General features: G+C 42.4%; 1 protein-coding gene across 2 annotated transcripts in view; it reads right to left on the reverse strand.

Annotated features, from left to right (window-relative positions):
* The window catches only part of LOC102573277 (tyrosine-protein phosphatase non-receptor type substrate 1), a 31,590-nt gene extending 19,436 nt beyond the window's left edge, over window positions 1-12,154 (reverse strand). The window contains exon 1 of one of the 2 annotated variants that reach the window (XM_019476041.2): window positions 11,830-12,154. In XM_019476041.2, coding sequence (XP_019331586.1) covers window positions 11,830-11,832 — 3 coding nt within the window. In that variant the 5' untranslated portion in view covers window positions 11,833-12,154. Of the gene's footprint in view, window positions 1-11,564; window positions 11,776-11,829 lie in introns of those variants that run through there. The other variant, XM_059720542.1, reaches the window with a different exon arrangement.
* Between the last annotated feature and the right edge of the window lie 3,660 nt (window positions 12,155-15,814).

Raw genomic sequence — 15,814 nt, forward strand, 5'->3', positions numbered from 1 at the left:
TGTTTCTTTCTGTGTCAGATACTGGGCCCCATTTCCCATTAAGTTATTTTAGAGTGAAATAAATCAAGAGTAGACAGATTAAAAACATACTGTCAGAGCCGAATAGGTATGTGGGGGGGCGGGTGGGGGGGGATGGAATACACTTTCTTACTGATCCTTCATTAAGAGCTTCATTAAAAAACAATTAACACCCTATAAGAAGTCTTGTATAACCAGCATTACTTCCACACAGCTGCAAGAAGGGTGAAGCAGAATTTCTCTCTTAAGATGGCCATTTTTTTGCCCAAAAAGTGGACATGATTAAAGCAGAATTTATGACTTTTCATTGACCCAGAATGGGGGTAGTTCAGCTATGCAAATGAACTGAAGGCAATAGATATCATACTTCTTACCCAAGTTAGGCTACAATTTGCTAGGCATAAAGGCTAGGGAGAGACATTCAAAAAGCCAGAGCCTGAATTGATTCAACCTTTGCAGGTTAGTCTAACCTGCCTAGGTTGAACCAATTTGTAACAGCACAGACATTCCCAGGAGGGGGCTTATTCCACTGCTTTCCCCAAGCAGGGAGTGAGCAGCAGTGGTGGTGGTCAGATTTGGGTCTGGTCCCCTGGGAGCAGTGGGGGGGGGGGGAAATAACCCCCTCCCTGCCCCCTCTGCCTCTGGGGCCATGGCAACCCACCACTGCAGCAGTGATGCAGGGAGTGCCTGACAGACCCAGCTTGGGTCCCTGCCAGTGGGACAGGGATGGGGGAATTAAACTCCTCCCAGCCCAGACCCCCTCCCCTGCCTGTCCCTACTTGGCTAGGGAGCAGAGGGGTGGGACCAGCCCTGCTCCACTGGAGCAGAGAGCTGGGATACTGGATGACTCTGGTTTAAGTTAAACCAAGAACCAGTCTGGGACAGACATTGCATAAATGAGGACTGTTTTGAGCCAAATCAGTTAAGTCTGATACTACATTCAACCGGGTTTATCACAAACCAGTTTCATAGATTTCATAGACATTAGGGGCTAGAAGGGACCTCACAAAATCATCGAGTGCAGCCCCCCTGTCATAGGCAGGAAGTCTGCTGGGGTCAAATGATCCCAGCAAGATAAGCATCCAATCACTTTTTGCATGAGTGCAGAGTAGGTGCTTGCACCACCTCTGTGGCGAGCCTGTTCCAGACCCTGGACACTCAGACTAGTAGAAGTTTTTCCTTATGTCCAGTCTAAATCGACCTTCCAGAAATTTGTGGTGTTAGACCTTGTTATCCCTTGGGGACTCCTGGTGAACATCTGTTCTCCCAGATCCTGGTGCACACACCTTATACACTTATAGGCTGCCACCAAGCTCCCCGCCTCGCCCCTCCTCCCCCCAGCCTTCTCTTCTTTAGGCTGAAGAGTCCTATGTCCCACAGCCCTTCATAAGGCTTGCTCTCTTGGCCTTTGATTATGCGCATGGCTCTCCTTTGGACTCTCTCAAGCTTATCCACACCCCTCCTGAAGTGGGGGGCCCAAAACTGGATGCAGTATTCCAGCTCAGTCTTAGCGAGGAGTCAAGTACGAGGATGACGTCCCTGGTCTTCCTTGAGAGTTTCAGCCATTTTGAAACTGGTTTATGTGGACTGAATGTCTGTTCCGTTACAGGTTTAAACCAGCTTCTGATCACTTAAGCTGGTTTATGTGTAATGTCTATCCCTAGCCAAAAAACACCATGCTTCCTAATTCCTCAGTCAGTTTCTTGCTTTCACTGGCATCGTGACTGAAGTGTTATTTTTTGCAAGAATTCCTGACTATAAAGAGGAATTAGGCTCTTCATAGCCACTATCCTGTGATTATTTTGATGGAATAGTTTATTTAAACATGTTGTGCCCAGGACTGTCATTTTCTTTGCTTTTTGCTACTACAAAAGACCATTGCTCATCTTATGGCACTGCCTTGAAGCATTCAAAATCACCCTGGGGCCAGATTTTCCGGGGGTGGGGGGAGCTTCCTCAGAAATGTACCTGGGACCACAGAACGAAATCCCATTCTAGTTCTGTATAGCATGCTAAACACCAGTTTTATCAGTCAACCAGTTTCATCAGCCACTCAATGTTCACACAAGAAAGATTTTACTGTGGGTTGGTGTCAACTCACCCTAGATTTATACTTCAAGAGATCTTTTCAAAACAATCCCTGTCTTTTTCCAACATCCACATTTGCTCACACCTTCCTAATGCGATAATTTAATGTTACAGCTACTGTGCCTTACGAAATACTTTATGAGCAAGTTGCTGCAAATTGTACTGTGTTACTGATCAAACAATATTTATTTGAATAATAGAGATTAACAAGTAGGTTTTAGGGGAGCTGACTGGTTTTAACATGTTAATGAGTTGTTTTTATTTAAATCACAATACAAGAAAATTTCTATCATTGCAGGGCAAGACATGCAAGTACATTTTAAAGAACTGACTGAGAAAACTTAAAAACAGTTCATGTATAGTTCAAAAGCATTTTCCCTTCCTCCTCCTCCTATAATGGCTGCATTTCTTATTTTCAGATTTCTGGTCAACTATAACTCTTCTACTTCCAACTTACACATTTTCTAAACTAAATGTTGCAATTTTTTAAAAGAAAGATTTTTTTAATAAAACACGAATGGATTGCATATATGGCTAAACTGATCTATCAAAATTAAGACTAATTGCCCATTCTGCAAGAAGAATGGAACAACATATCAGACAGAAAGTGAGATGGGACTGTAGTACACAAAATTGTATTATGAAAGGACACTGGGACTGATTCTTATGAACAGTACTCAGAAGCTTAGTTTTGCCACCTGTGAAGGCCCCGTTAGTGGAACAGCATTTTTAATTCCATGATGGGTCAAAAGGATCAGTATTGACTCAGTTAAAAAATTGCATGCAACTTAATCATCATCCCATTTCTTGTAACATTCTCAGGTCATGTTTTTTGGAAGTATTGTATCTCAGCATTCAATCAAAAGTGGGTTTGTTTTTCTTGAGAGACTAGTCATAATAAGAGCCCAATAGAATGTGAGGTCAGATCTGTGCAACAACTGAAGATAAGCAACTGTGGGAGTACCATGACATGGGCTGTGTAATGGCATAGAACTTCATAAGCATATTCCTATTCATGGCACAGTAATAGCAGTAACTGAAAATTATGAAGACTTAATAGATTAACTTCAAAATGTTTCTAATGTAGGAATAGAATGAGAACTTACATTAAACAGAAAACCTGAATCCTATTCAAACAACTGCACTAGATTTGCAGCGGTGCTTATGGCTGGAAGTTCTCTCTGGGATGGGCTGGGAAAGCAGTGTTACAATTGAACCTTTGTTGGAAAGTAGGGTTTGCATAATGTCAGTACTACATAGTACTGGCTGAAGGGTCTTATTTTTCTAGATCAAAATGTTTCCTTGTTTGTGTTGTATCAAGTCCAACATAATTAGTACTAAGTAGTAATTACCCCTAATGATTTGTTTCAAAATAATATTTCATTTATTCTATTAGGTCATATGGCAACAGTGTACAAGAGATATAAACAATTTGTATTGCAAGAAAATATGCAACTAAAGCATATAAATATGCATATGTAAATATGCAACTAAAGCAGTTGATCAAAGCTGGACAACTTTTTCAGAGCCAATGTGTCAATAAGAAAATTGTTTTTTTTCTTTAAAATTTCTACAAAAAAACTAAACCAACCCATTAACTTGAAGTATTTAAGTTCTACCTTTGGGGTATTTAGAGTATTTGAGGTCATCATTTGCAGTATTGTCAAGTCTTATAATAGTTAGATATTTTATTTTATCCCAGCTCCTGCAGACAGGTAATTATTACCCCAAGTACACCCTAAAAATAAATAAATAAATAAAAGTGTGGAAGGACAAATAAAATAAAAAAAGATAAATAATTTTTGTGGAAAAAATGGTGTACCACATGCCCCCTATTAGGATTTTCAGCTATGTTAAACAATACACATCAAACACTGCTTCACTTAACTTTTTGGCTGCTGGGGGAAAATGTCCTTACACAGAGAGAAGTTCAGCTGAATCTGACATTTATTTTAACTAAGCTCCAATGACAGAATGAGCTTCCTGTGGGTAAAAGCCTGCACTCATGTGCAAACCAACTAGTTTGCAAAGTTGCAGACATCAGCTTTTATGAACTTCATTACAGGATATGAATCTATGTGTGATCAATCCTGTATTAATTGCTGATCTATTTTTATGACAGCAAGAGTGAGTAATGTGTACTGAAACAACCTGTGGTTCCAAAGGGTGCTCAATAAATTAATACTACATTAATATAATAGAAGGTGGGCTTGTGCTATTAATATAATATTTCATCAATAAACAAAGCATTGCAAAGTGTTTGTGCATATTGTAGCATATTGTTCAGATCTTTGGGATTAGGAATGAGTCTGCAATGCAGGACACAAGTCCTGATATGCCTCATCTGGAGTTCATTGGGGATGAAAATCTCTCTTTGAATCAAACATTTTTTTTTTTTTAATTAAAATGACATTGTAAAGAAAAGTTTAAAAGGTTTCATTTTTGGTCCATAGACTGAACCAATAAGCAAGTGAACAGACTTTCACTTGTGATTCCTTGAATGCAGCCAGATGCCTTCAACCACCCAGGCCAGAAGCCCTGGGGACCCTTGAGCAGGGCTCCCTGCTCGGCTGGAACAGATAGCTTGGGCCAAGTCTATCCCACCCTGCAAGAAGTGGTTTGTGGGGAAGGTGCAAAGCATCCTGGGGTGCTGAGGGACTCTGAGTTAACGTGTATCTAAGACAGAAATTCAATAAACCTATTTAACCTAAATCAGTTAAGTCTGATACTACATCTATTCAGGATTATCTTAAACTGCTTTAGGCCATTTTGAAAGCAGTTTCTGTGCACAGAATTTCTGTTGCGTTACAAAAATTGAACTGGTTTCTCATCACTTATACAAGTTATGTCTAATGTTTGTCTCTAGCCGTTAAGTTAGACTAGTGCAACTCTTTTTGTAGACAACCCCACAACCCATTTTGGCTGGCCAGTATTATAGAAAGAGGACAAAAAGATAAAAATGTGCTGACATAGGCAAGTGGCAGAAGATACTGAGCTTACAAACTCAAAGCTTTACTATGTAAACATTCATTAATACATCCATAAGGGTCCCCCCCCCCCCCTTGAGACCTTACTTAATTATGCAGCATGAGTTTTGGCATGAAACTTAAGTTAATTTGAGTTCCTTCTAAGGACAGAAGCTTGGAAATGCACATGCGTGATATTATTTACACAAGTAATCCTTCTGGCTGCCAAAAGGATGGATGAGGAGAACACTTAACTCCCTAAATGTCTGTAGGATTCCTCTCTGAGGTTCTTGCATTCAGTTGACACCATGACAAAAATCTGCTACATTTAAGTTCTGCTATTTAAGAACTGCTGTTCACATGCAGCAATACTGCGCCATAAGGAGGCATGTTAAGGAAAAACATGCTGCTTATCTAATTAAATTTTTACTCTAGGACTTCCTGTGTTATGAAGTGGCAGAATTCTGGAAAGAAATTACATCGCTTGATCACTGTCAAAACCTTTGAGAGCAGATACAGGGGTGTAATTTGTTTTCAGTAAATATAAGTTCAGCACTTCGCATAATAGGAGACACAGCGGCTATGCGTCTTGCTACAACTCTAGAGCAATCATTCAACCCTGCTCTCGATTTCTACTTAGCTGTAACTGGCTACCTGGTCTTTTGGGCTGGAGAGTCAAAGACAGCCAGATGTTCTTTTAACCATATCACTCTCTAATATACGGTTGGCTACAGAAATTGGCGTACCTTAACCACAGTAGCTCCATGAGCTACTTTACTTAAAAGGCCTTTACTTTAGCATAACAAAGCCACAACACCTGGCTGTGGTTTCTAAATGCTACTGTAAAGCAAGTAACAATATTAGCTTACAAAATCACAAAAAATTGTCTTTTTCTGCAAGCTTTTGGGCTCACACGCCCTTCATCAGGCTCAGGGAAAATTAAAGATGGTAAAAAGTCCCCATAGGTAGGAAATAAACTTCATTTTTGCACAGAGGAAGCTGAAGATGAACGTCTGTCCCTCTGGGTCCATGAGAGTGTCTTTGTGAGGTGCTCTTTGTTGTGCAGATCAGGCAGGATTCCTTCCCTGGTGGTGTCAGATGGCAAGCAGGGAGGTGTAGAAATTTTTCTTCTTGTTCAGCTTCAAGAAAGATTACTACACCTCCCCCTACCATCTGCAGGTGGGAGAGAGTCACCTGGACACTGTAGCCAGGTGGCACAGTGTAAAGCAGTTGTAGGTTGTTCTAAACCCCTAAGGTTGGCACAGAAGCTGCAAGAGAATCAAGAATCTCTAACCTGCTCCTTGCTAGTGCTGTATTCTCTGCTCTGCTGAAAGGTGCAATGTGCAGCTGAGGATGTAGCTGTCAGCATCAGTTATGCCTATGCGTATACAACCTAGCTGCCATAGGCTGTGCTGTTATTTTCTTATTAAGCCTTCATCTGAAACAATCCCTTTGGATAGCTTTCTAAAACTCTTACTTATGGAGGTCAGAAATGTTAAAAAAAGAGAAAGAAAAGAAAAAGAAAAATGAAAAAAAGACATATGACTACTAGGCCTGTGTGAGTAGGCTGCTATTTGATCCAGCTTTGGATCCGAGCTGGAGCTCCGGACTGGGTTCCCACTTTGATCCAGCCAAAGCTTCGGAGCCGCCTCAGAGATCTGGTCATTGGGTATAATGGGGAATCAATGAAATATCTATAGCTTTGTTGTTGTTTGTCTGATTTGGATGAAACTTGCAGAAGTGGTAGCCTGCCTCTGCTAAGGGCATGAAGACTGCCAAGTTTCAAGAAGATCGGTCCAGGGGTTTGGGGGAAACCGTACCCCAAATTCTTGAAAGCAGAACTCATGTCATGTCTATGTGTTACACCACATTGGGGTGAAAAGTGCAGGGGTGATAGCCCCTGATGAGGCCATGAGGCATGCCAAGTTTCAAAAAGATCAGTGCAGGGGTTTAGGGGGAACTGCACCTCAACCTGCTGACAGGCAAAACTCGTGACATGGGTGACACTGTGTGTGTTAAGGTGCAACAGGCTGACAGCTGCAGGGATGGTAGCCCCTGCTGCGGCCACAAAGCCTGCCAGCTGTTGAGGAGATTGGTGCAGGGGTTCTGGGTTCTGGGGCCCTGCACCCCTAGTTGCTGACAGACAAAACTCGTGTCATGGGTGCTTGTGCAACTGACTGTGTCTGTCTTGGGGCAGTTGATTGTATGTATTGATTCTTTCCTCTTCTTAGTCTCTGGTTTTGTAGGTGTTACTTGTTGCTAATTAACTGGTTACATTAGCTAGCAACTGTGTATTGAGCTGGTTCCTGAGTGAATCATGATTAATTGGTAACTGGTAACACAGTAGCCTAGCCGCCAGGCCTGCAGTAGTGCTCCTCCCCACCAGATAGACAGTTGCACAAGCACCCATGTCACAAGTTTTTTCTGCCAGCAGCTAAAGGTGCAGGGCCCCAGAACCCAGAACCCCTGCACCGATCTCCTTGATAGCTGGCAGGCTTCATGGCTGCAGCAGAGGCTACCATCCCTGCAGCTTTCACCCTGCTGTGCGTTAACACACACAGGGTCGTCTATGTCACGAGTTTTGCCTGTCAGCAGCTTGAGGTGCAGTTCCCCCCAAACCCTTACACCGATCTTCTTGAAACCTGGCAGACTTTGTGGCCTCACCAGGGACTACCATCCCTGTAGTGTTCACCCCCCTGTGGTGTTAACACGTAGACATGACACGAGTTTTCTTTCAAGAATTTGGGGTGCAGTTTCCACTGAATTCCTGCACCACTCTTCTTGAAACTTGACAGGCTTCATGTTCTCAACATAAGCTACCAACCCTGCAAATCTCATCCAAATCAGACAAAAAACAACACAGTTATAGATATTTCATTGATTCCCCATTATACCCTATAGCTGGATTTCCAAAGCGGCTCCAAAGCTTTTCCGAACTGCTTCGGAAAGCCTAACGAAGCCAGCGCTTCGACCCGTACATGCTGCTTCAGATGATGAAGTGTCAGAAGCTTCTCCAGATCCGAAGCACAGGCCAAAGCCTCGCACAGTCCTAATGCCTATTGTTATCCAGTTATTAACAGTTCATTTACTTATGACAAAGAAAGCTTCTTTAAAATACAAGCTAAACATCCATGAAGCTCCATAAACAGGCTTATATTTTAAAACAACCTGCTTTCTTTTCCTTTAATATGAACAAATGTTTAATTTTTATAAAAAATATTAGATCTTTTTTCAAATAGCCAGTCTAGTTGTGGTTTATACAAAGTAAACAAGACTCTATGCAACAGCCCAAAAGACAACTCAAAACTGCCTCCTAAGCAGCAACTCAACCACTACCATAACTATCAGTGCCGTTATCTTTCAGCTTCCATTTTCCAGTAAGAATGACAAAAAAGGAAACAATTTAGTTTCCAAAGTAGCCAAAAAAACAAACAAACCACAACTTAGCAAAATCCTACCCATTTAATTCTTGCTTCTTATTACTATTGTCAGCTAAAATGAAACTAGCCATATACACAATGCAGGGGCTGTTACTTACTCAGTTGTCTGTGGGGCACATTGGAAAAAAACGGATATGCTGAGTGTGATTTCCAAAAAAAAGAACTGGGGAGGCAGGAAACCTCCCTTCAATTTATTTTTCCTTGCAAGTCACTTTTGATACATATTGGGCACAACTACACATGACACTATGTCACTGTACCAACATGCTACAGCGATATAACTTCAGCAGGCACAAACTGTGATGCTGACACTACATTGCCATAGCATTGCTACAGCGATGTAGCTGCTAAAAGTAACCAGAACGGTGCTGGAATGGTGCTATAATGTCTGTTGTTGTGCCATCATTTAGTACTTCCTAAAGCAAGTACTAAATGACAGCACAGGAACAACTGCGTTGTAGGGGGCATGTGTAGATGTGCCCATTGTCTTCTATTCCTTGAGATTCAGGTTATTTTAATTTACACGTACCTTGTGCCTCTATTGTAAGCATGACTGAAGGAGATCTGCCAGTCAGATGAATGCTGTGAAAAGAGATGTGAGGAAAGCGGCTCGTTCTCCAATTGTCGTGAAGCTATAAGCTAATGTTGTACAGTGTAGTAACTGCTCAAAAAAGCCCAAGGTTGAATCAATTCAGTCTTTGCCAGTTAGTCTAAGTTGGGTAGATTGAACCGACAAGCAAGTGAACAGACATTCACTTGTGATTCTAGAAATGCAGCCACATGTCTGCAGTCACCCAGGCCAGAAGCCAGGGGATGCTAGAACACATCTCCATGTTTGGGTGGAGCAGACAGCTTGGGCCAAGGCTAGCCTGTATATCCTGCGAGGGAGATTTGTGGGGGAGGTACAAAGCATCCTGGGATGCTGGAGGACTGTGAGTTAAATTAATCTAGAGGGGATCTGGGACAGAAGCTCAACAATCCAATTTAACCCAAATCAGCTAAATCTGATATTACATCCATACAGGTTTATCTTAAATTGGTTTCAGCCATTTTGAGCATGGTTTGTATGTGCTGAACTTGTGTTTTGTTACAGATTTGAACGGTTTCTGATCACTTATACCAGTTTAAGTGCAAATTCTGTCCTTAGTGTGTGTGGCTCTGAATTCATGGTGTGGGATGTTTCTGTACCAAACCAGTTGGTAGTGTGCAGTAAGGCTTTGATCTTGAAAAAGCTTTGATGTCTGATTTTCTGTGTACTATGATTATCTCCACTGAAGTTAATGTGAGTACTCACCGTGCATGAAGTGAGATAAGCCTTGCTTTGAACAGTTCTAAAGGCCAGCAGGCAATTTTAGAGTTAAATTTTTGTGCCAGTAAGTGAAGTAGGAAAGTTATGAACAGAAAGGACAGACTATAAGTAAAATAGATAGCAATACCTGTTCTTACCAATCATACTGTACGTCAAAGGAAAAGGAAAATTTCAGGTTACCCACTCTCTATAGATTGAAAGCTCAAAACTGTTTAATCTTTTCTCTCTCTCAGGTTGTTTTCCATGTTGATCCCAGAGCACAGAAAGTGTCAGTTAAAACTTTTTTGCTCAACAAAACGCGCACACACAACACAGACTCGTGTGAATGAAAATCTACATTCTTACTTGGTGTGTGCAGCATAGCGTGGCGTGCCACATTGCTTGAAGTCAATAAAGCTAGCTTACACCAGCTGAGGAACTTCCCCAAGGATGTTAATACTTCTAAAATAGTTTGTGTTAGAATGAAACAAAATGATTATTCTTAAGCTAACCAAGTCTTTATTTGGGCATAACCGTCTGGCTTAAATGACTTTTCTTTAAAAAAAGAAAGAAAAAAAAAAAGCATATAGAGTCAATAGGCTGTTGTCTCAATATCCTGTTTCCAGACTTGAGACGATTTCTCTCTGGATGAATTCCCAGAAAACAAAGTCCAGTCATCTGGCCTGTGGGGCTTCCTATGGGTTTGGAAATTTGGTATTTTGGGAACTAAGGCAGCCCATTGCCCCACTGCTAAATTTCTATATCTGTGTAGAGCCCCACAGGCCAGATTCAACCCACAGGCCAGAGGTTGGGCGTCACCACTCTATACCAAAGAGAATTGTGCCCAAAGCTTATTGCCCAAAGCACACAAAATGGATCCAGATCATGCCGGGACAAGAAATGTAAAACCTGCCAACAGATCTCCACCACCCCCACTATTACTACACCCCACAACAGAGCCATCAGCATTCCTGGATCTTACACCTGCACCTCCAGAAATGTAATATATCTCATCCAGTGCACTAAATGCCTTGATGGAAAATATGTAGGAGAAACCAAACAACAACTGTGTACCACAATGAACAGACACCGAAAATCTATCAAAGGCAAAAATACCCAATTACCCGTGGGTGCACATTTCTCACAAGAAAACTACTCTCTCTCCAGTCTTTCAGTTCTAATCCTTAAAGGGAATTTACAAAACACCTTTTGTAGACAAGCCTAAGAACTTCATTTAATTAATCTACTGGATACAAAAAATCATGGACTAAATATAGACATTGTATTTATGGCATATTATAACCTGTCTGTCGTCATCCCATAATCCCAAGTAACCGCTCTACATTTTACCTGCTACATTCTATCACCAGGTCAACATTTCCCTCTCTCCCTACATCTACCTGTTTCACACCTATTGTCTCCCATGGCCTCTGATCCCCAGTGCCATACATTTTGCATATTGGCTTCTATTCCATCCAGGATACCACAAAACAACAGCAGACTCTCCCTATGCCTATGCCTAAAGAAGGCTGTTTGTGCCTGAAAGCTTGCAACAATTTTTCCAACTATTTAGTTGGTCTAATAAAAGATACCACATTTAACCAAAGAACCTTGTCTGCCAGAGAACGTGGAGAACTAACCAGCTCCATCATTAACTAGAGATCAAGTTGATCTAACTGCTCCTGGATCCTGTCTTTCTCCAGTTTTTTTTTTCTCCTTTATATTTACCTTTGTCTCAAAATTAACCCAAGAAAGTAAACTTACACTGTGCAGACCTAGATTCTAGTAATGTAGGAAGGTGGATTTGTACTCATCTTCACAATGATTCATATCTAGATTCAGTCTCAGCCGTGGTATGATAAACCAGGCATAAAGTTACTATCCTATATTTCCATCATATTCTTTCCCTATCAGTCTTTACCATAATCATAAGAGCTTTCCCTTTACATTGTATAAATTACATAGGCTTTCTGCGTTTCATCTGCCTCTTTGAGGAGGCAAATTATCTAATCAGAGGCTGAAAACTTACCATCTCTTGCAGCTGTACGTTATTTTCTACTCAGCTGTGGCTTGTTAGCCAACTTGGTGAATGGTTGGCATGCATTGGGCTATGTGCTGCCTTCAGACCCTCAAGTACAGCAGAATCTCTATCAAGAAGAACTGGAGATCTTGATGTCACCTTAGAGGCTTAGGCAAAAAAGTCCTAGGCTGCTATTCATATGACAATATTCAGTAAATGTGGGCCCTCCTCCAAGGCTGAAATTAGAATCACAACTATGTAACTTCCTGGTTTAGGGTTCCTATTCCTTTCATCTGAAAAATACCAGCATTTGCAAATGCAGTTAAATCATGATAGCAACTCAGAGCTAGAGATATAATTATACAAATGATTCCACCTCAGTGATTTCATTTGAAACTGCTGTGCTCATTGTTTTAATGCAATACAGAGCACACTATTAAATTACTACGGCTTTCTAAGAATTTTGAATGTGAAAATTCTATGAACCGGGAGCCTTACTTGTCACTTCTGATTTTTTCCTGACTCTTCATAGCTGTTTCTTATCTTAATCCCTTGCAAATTCTCTCCAAACTGTGAATACAGGATTTGGGGTGAGTACAGGGCTGGATGGAGGATTTAACTGTGTTGGCTGTATGGGGGGAAGGGGGAGATGCATTGCCTGTTCCCAGCCTTGTTCTCTCCAACCACCACTTTGGGCAGACCCTGCTGCCAGAGCCTTTTAAAGTCCCCAAAACATTTAAGAAACCCCCCTCCCTTCCCTTCTGTGCTCATAGACTCACCCTCTCCCCTCCTTTCTCCCCCATCTGCCACTACTGCTTTCTTCTCTGTCCTGGGTGAAGGGAAAGCTTCAAAGCCTCTCCTGTCTCCTCCAGCCAGGCTATGCAGAGGCTGGGCTCAGCTGAGCACAGTGGCAGCAGCAGTGTGTGGGGTGGTTCTCTCTCCCCATGACTGCTCTTGGGGGACTAGGCAGGGTGGGGAAACCAATCCCCATCCATCACGGCGGCTGCCACTGTCACTGTTCCCAGTTGAGTCTAGTCCCCACTCTGCCCAGCTGGAGAGGGCAGAAGTGGCTTTGAAGCTTCCCCTGGTCCCACCCCAGATAGTTAGGAGAGCAGAAGCAGCAGGTGGGGAGGGGGGCAAAGGAAGAGGAGAGAGAGTACCTTCGAGCATGGGGGGAAGGGAGGATTCTTATGTACTTCGGGAATTTTGAAAAAGTCCCCAGAGGCTACCACTATGCAGCGCAGTCCAAACGGGCAGGATGGGGGTGCATTTGCACTACTGTACCCCCTCTGTATCCACACATGGGTGAGAAACTGTTACATTTTTGCATGTGAGAACCAAGCTGAATATGCAACCTGTGGTTAGCTAGACATCTGCATCCCACATTTGGCAGGAGTCTTGCTAGTTTCACATCTATGTTTACTTGGTCGGTGAAGAAATCAACATGTCATAAACAAAGTTTATCTGTATTTTTGAGACAACCAAATACTCCCAATATAATGTAACATGCTCACTGGATATACAAATATACTATATTTTTTATCTTGTGAGGCAGGTTTATACCCTTTCTTAATAGCCCTGGACTATGTATAGCTTTGAGAAGTTTAAGTGATAGCTTCTGTTTCCCTAATTCTGCACAGCAGGGGAAAGTAGTACAAGTTCAATACACTATGGTTAGTTAATGAAGCAACTTCATCAGGTACTGATAACATTCTCACTTGGTAGTGACCACTATGCCACAGAAAAACCTGATCCAAGGAATATGGACTCAAAAGAAATATTACCTTTGATTTCATTGGGAGCAGGATCACTCAAAATAAACCAGAGGAAGATTTAATTAGTCAAAGCTGGCAACATTTTGCATTGTTGCCAGCAAAGCTCGCAATGGGTGTTGCTAAGGCAGACAGCATTTCTCATGTTTAAGTTTGCAATTGTGGGCATATCCCACAAGACCCAGTCTATTCAATGGCTGCGTATCTTAGGCGAGTCACTGAACACCAACTATTATGCTTGCTAAATAACTCATCTAAGTTATTGCTCATTTGTGTGGATTTCACAAGGGCCAGTATCAAGATGGATGCCTTACCCCTTTCTGCTGAAATCATAGCCACTCTTGGCATTGTAGGAGACCCAGCATAGAAGAGGAGTGGATCCAGTGTAGTGTCAGGGGAAAACACAACTGGAAACTCACTGATTCCCATTCACATGTTTAAATTTAGCAGCAGTTTGGCAATGTTACTTCCCTCAGCTCTCCACCATGGATGGGATGATATGGCTTAATTTGGGACATATTGTGGTCTGAGACACAGTGATACAATAATAAATGCCAGTTCAGGCAAGTCACTTTGTTGCCTACTCTCTCTTGCACCATAGCTAGTGACTTTCCTAGCTCTTTTTTTAATTTTTAACATCAGCAGGACAAAAATAAGAAGAATCATCTTACTATCGAACTTTCTCCAGACCAACATCAAGCACACAGAGGAAAGGAATGACTTGATTTGCTTATTCCTAGCAGTTAAGGGACAACTGCATGATTTGGAGCCCTGTAAACTGCAAGGTTAATGCAAAACCATATGCATTTTCAGTTTTAAAAGTCCCCAAGCTTTAGAAGGGTTTAGGGCTCAATTCACAAAGGAATTTAAGCACCTGAAGAGGTACTTAGGCATGTAAAAATCAGGATTTATGCATTGTTGCCCTGTGGGGTCAGGTCAACGCTCAGGATCTCAATATTGCGCTGTTAGACAGGAGGGCGTGGTGTACAATTGCACATGCACACACTCAAAAATCAATTAGGTGCATACACACACTAGGCGCATACACATACTCTAGGTGCATACACCCCCACCAGGCGTGCACACACACGCTACCAACTCAGGCACATACACATCCAAAATTACCAGTCTAGGCACATGCATACCTATCACCAATTCAAGCACATACACTATACACCCCAACAGTTAGACAAAAATCAATTGTCAATTCCCACACACTCAGTACGCATACATGGATTACTAATTTGTATATCATGTACACAATGACATATATATATATATATATATATACACACACACTCACCAGTTCACACATACAACCCACCTACACATACACACAGGTAAGTTCCTAACTTGGATGGTACGGTGTGTGTATCTGTGTGCTTGGAGTACCTGGGATACTTTGGGGAAGGTTAAGATGAGAGAGAGAGAGTTAAAGTGTAGGGAGTGAAAGTTGCTGGAACCAGGACTAGAACCAGTAGACTAGAGAGAAGCTAGCTGAGGAACTGAGGCTTGGGGTTACTTAAAGTCAAGTGGCCGTGGGGTTACTCGGGCTCACCTGGTGCTAGGGTGGAAGCAAGGGAAAAAGCCCAGTGGCAAGGAGGAAACAGCCACGAGACAGAGGCAGAAAGCTGGGAGATCAGGGGAAAAGGCAGTGGGGACAAGGCAATAACAGTGGCAGAGATCAGGAGAAAAGGCAGTGGAGACAAGGCAATAGAAGTGCCAGAGATCCAGGGAAAAGGCAGTGGGGATGAGACAGTGGAAAAGAAACAGGGGTTTGCAGGCAGAGAGGAGCTCAGGATGTCTGGAGCCACAGGAGCATGGGACAAGTGTTGGAGGTGGCGGTGAGCCAGAAGCAAGAGGGGGAGAAATGGGACAGAAGTTAGAGGGGTGAGGAGCAGAGATTGGAGCAGGGCTGGAACTGTAGTAAAGCAAAACCCAACTCAGGGGTCCAAATAATAGTTTTATTAAATGAACACTGTACTGTACAGCTTAGTTCCCACACACACTCACACAATGATAGCAGGAGAAAGAGGCTCAGTGGAAGGGCTGGAGTCCATGTAGAGAAGAGAAGCAGAGTCCAAGTCCTTGGTTGAAGAGAGGGTGGGGGTGATAGCTACCTATCCAGGCTGGAAAGGGGTCCTTGTCCAGAAGGTGTTGTCCAGAGGGGGGTCACCGGCAGGGCCTCTGGGTGGATAGGTGGTGTGGCATGGTACTGGTCC

The sequence above is a fragment of the Alligator mississippiensis genome, chromosome 1 (genome assembly GCF_030867095.1).
Source record: "Alligator mississippiensis isolate rAllMis1 chromosome 1, rAllMis1, whole genome shotgun sequence".
NCBI classification, from domain to species: domain Eukaryota; kingdom Metazoa; phylum Chordata; order Crocodylia; family Alligatoridae; genus Alligator; species Alligator mississippiensis.